Source organism: Trichechus manatus, unplaced genomic scaffold, assembly GCF_000243295.1.
Source record: "Trichechus manatus latirostris isolate Lorelei unplaced genomic scaffold, TriManLat1.0 scaffold00145, whole genome shotgun sequence".
Classification (NCBI taxonomy): Eukaryota; Metazoa; Chordata; class Mammalia; order Sirenia; family Trichechidae; genus Trichechus; species Trichechus manatus.
Genome location: NW_004444081.1, coordinates 271,479 through 275,370, shown reverse-complemented (window position 1 = coordinate 275,370; position 3,892 = coordinate 271,479). Strand labels below are relative to the sequence as shown.

The following is a 3,892-nucleotide window of genomic DNA, read 5'->3' as shown; positions in this document are numbered from 1 at the left end:
AAGGAAGACACCTACCCCACCTTCAGAGGTCCTATGGTAAAAAGTTTTGAGAATGAAAATAGCTATTACTCACCAGGGCTTTAGGGAAAGCAGTGTCATCAGGGGAGGGCCAGGTTTTGGTTAGAGCAAGAAGGTGAAGGGAACTTTCACAGAAGAGACTGAAGATATAAAAGAAACCACAGAAGCAGACGGAAGCTTCTGATCTTGGCACATATACCTTATGTGTGGCAAAGAAGTGGTTTTTGCACAAATGCAAGCAAGCAAGCGAGACAGCAAGAGTGAGAGAAAGGAAAAAAACTAGAGAAACATAACATATAGCAGTTCCCACTAGCTCTGAAAATACTTCATCAGTGAATCAGTAGATGACTGCAACAGGGAGAAGGAGATGGTGGTAGATTCTAATAATGTGAGATTTAAACCTGGATATTTAAATCTCAAGGCCCATCTTTTTATTTTTTTTTAATATTTCAAAGTGATATCCAGATGATATTGTTTAGTCTTTTCCATTAATTGTTTTCTATTCAAGACAGTAACATTTTCTACGTATCAAAGGCCATCACAGTACACATGATAAGTATTATACTCCCAATAACATTCCTATGTGATATACATTAGAGTTCTGTACTCATGACTTGACCAAATGCCTGAAAATGTATTGTTTTACAAGAGAGAGAAAATATCTTTAAAAAGAAAAAAAAAAAAACCTTCTGCCACAATTTAAAACAAAATCCTTTGCTTTGAATTTACTTTTTTTAAATCTTTCATTTCTCTAAACACTTGTTTTTGTACAGCCCAGGAGCTAAGAATGGTTTTTACATTTGTAATGGCTGAAAAAAAATCAAAAGTAGAATACAAGAGAAAAGACATAAAATACAAATTTCAGTGTCCATAAATAAAGTTTTGTTGGAACACAGCCATGCTCATTTGTTTACATCGTCTTTGTCTGCTTTTGCACAACAACAGCAGCCCTGAGTAGCTGTAACAGAAACCACATGACCCCTCAAGCCCAGATACTTACTATCTAGGCCTTTACAAAAAAGTTTGCAGACCTCTGCTCTGAATGATTCAGATTTCATTATCCAATCAGAATGGAAAAAGAAAAGCAAATCACTATCATAGGATGTCCAGAGCAAATCACTTTATTTAAATTATTTAAAGTTATTAGAGTCACAAGAAGCACATGATCTTATTTTTAAATTTTAGCTGGCTAGCTTCTAATATTCAAAAACAAAATTTTTTTTTTAAATAAATCAGTGAAGGACTTGAACACCCAAAATAGCTAGTCCCAGAGAACAAATTGATATTTACTGAGAAACACTAACAGACAGTAGTGTTTCACTTTAATGCCCGCAAAATCTATCCTACTAACTTAACACCTAAAGAAACAGAATTAAGGTGTTCAACTAAGAAGTGATTGTTAACAGTTTGGAAAAGAAAACCTGGAAAACTATGGGAAATGGGCACATTCAGGGAGGGGCAGGATACCTGAGAGCTGAGTCAGTGTATTGACTGGAAAGAACTGAATGCTATGTTAAAGAACAAATTGTTTTCATTAAGATTTGGAATCAATTGATCAGATTAGTCAGGAAAATGTCTGTGTATCAGAAGACCAAATACAGTATGTAATGCTACCTGGAAGCTCCCCACAGTTATAGTTGAAGAAACGTAATGAAAATACAACAAGTTAACAAACTGAGCGAAAAATCATACCTTCAAAATACAGTAAAACAGTTTGTTAATAACTGGGGGGGGTGTCTTAGGAAAAATCAAATCTATAAAAATAATTTAGGAAAGCATGATAGAATAGTGACTAGGAGCACAGGCTCTGGAGGTAGATAAACCTAGCTCTGATCCTGCCTCTGCCACTCACTAGCTCTAAGATCCTGAACATTCATCCTCCCTCAACCTCTCTCAGCCTCAGTTTCTTCAACTGTAAAATAACAGTACCTACTTCAACAGACTGTAGTGGAGATTAAATAAAATAATGCACATAAAGGGCACAGCATGGTGCCTCGTAAAATAAAATGCTAAACAAATGATAACTATGACTCTGACTTCTATATTTGGCTTGGGAAAACGCACTGGGAATAGTCTAAGTTTTTTTCCAGCAACTCTAGAAAATTTACCCAAGGATTGAAATAAATCTCCAACAGAATATAATTTTAAAGAAGTTCTGCCCTTGGAAAATCAAAGGAGGACTTCAGTTCAATAAACGGAATTAAGATCCCCATCGCCCCTAAGAATGCCAAGAGGGAAAGAGGAAGATCAGTCTGGGCTCCCCCCAAACTCCAATGAACAGACACACAATCCCAGATTCACAATGGAGCCCAAATACAGTATTAGTATTGTGTCTTGAAATCAAGAGGAGAGAAAAAGTCTCCTCTAAACACTTAGATGACAAATCAAGCTTTTCCATTCTCATTCCAACTACACCCCATGCCACCCGTCGCCCCCGGCCACCAAAACCAACCAACCAACCAATCTGTAACAAGAAAATTCAAAGCTGTATCTGTACAGCAGTCAGGATCTTATCAGTTTACAAGCGTTCGTTAGGTCTAGGGACTCCAGGTCAGGCGCTTAGGTGTTTTGCTTCTCTACCAAGATAGACCCCAACCTAGATCAACAGTGGAAGTTGTGAGATGAGATTTTCTGTATACGTTGACATTCTTTCTCACACCACACACGCGTACAAACGCACTCCACAGCGATCACCGCCCACATCCCACCCTGTGAAAATAGCTTGCAGCCTTTTCGGTGGTCACAGACACCCTGCCCAAAGTTTCCTCGCGACGTCAAGTTTCCCTCCCACAAAATGATCACCTGGTACTTTCCTCAACGGGAAACCAACAGGGGAAAACGGTAGTAATTCCAACTAGCCAACATTTTACTCTCGCTATGTCCAAGCCAGAAACCGACCGATTCTACGAGATTCTTCCACTACCAAGGACGGGAGCAATGAGTGGCCCGAGCTCCCCGGGCAGGGTTAGCCCACACCTGTCACCACGAATGGGCGGAAGTAGGCAGGAAAAACCCCAGAGAAGCGGACCCAAGTCACCGTCAGTACATTCTCAGATCCCACTCACCCCAATCTTCCTCTGGCCTGTGAGAGAGGTGATGTCCCGGGCTAAAAGGCGACTCCATGGTGCCGGCAACGCCAGCCGGCTTCCCAAAAACACACGTTCCCCTACCCTGGAACTCGGTGACTAATATCTAGGACGGCGGCGGTAGGCGGACAAAATTCTCCGTAACGCTGACGAGACGGTGGCCGAAAGAAGACAGTTTCTATTGCACGTGAAGCTTGTGTAAACCGAAGAGGGAACGTCAGCGGGTAACCTGATTTAAACTCGTCTCTGGGTAAGTATTTCCTTTTTGGAGTCTTCAGTACTTTTCTGTCCCGTTCTTTTAAGGGGGGGAGCGGGAGGAGCACTGAACACACAGCTTTAGTTAAACAAAATTTATTGATAATAGTAAAAAAGAAAAGTAAAACCCTTTCTGAACAAATTGGCTTGTTCCGTGGACACGCTTCTTCATGCCACAGGCTAGATATCTCAGAAGTAACAAACTTCGAGACTAACAGGGTAAATTTGATTTAATTTTTACGAATAATTCGCTATCAATGTAAAATTCTCCATATACACAAGTCTGTATAAAAGAAAAACGCGAACAGGTTTTCCACATTCTTTAGTTAGAAATGGCCTTTACTTGCACAGTACCTGAGGTAAGCAATACTATAAATATTTCTAGAAAGCCTACTTAAAACATTTTAAACAAATTTAGTATATAAGATAACAAACTCTCCATGCCCAAATACTTCCTTAGGATGTATTTCTAAAGCATAGTATTTCGTAGTGAATGTCCAAGAGCCTACACGAAACCCTACAATAATCTAAAT

General features: G+C 39.6%; 1 protein-coding gene across 2 annotated transcripts in view; it reads right to left on the bottom strand.

The window, feature by feature from the left end:
- Positions 1–3,262, bottom strand: part of ATF6 (activating transcription factor 6) — a 284,401-nt gene extending 281,139 nt beyond the window's left edge. Inside the window, exon 1 of one of the 2 annotated variants that reach the window (XM_004385747.3) lies at positions 3,084–3,262. In XM_004385747.3, coding sequence (XP_004385804.1) covers positions 3,084–3,141 — 58 coding nt within the window. In that variant the 5' untranslated portion in view covers positions 3,142–3,262. The remainder of the gene's footprint in view (positions 1–3,083) is intronic. The other variant, XM_023740017.1, reaches the window with a different exon arrangement.
- Between the last annotated feature and the right edge of the window lie 630 nt (positions 3,263–3,892).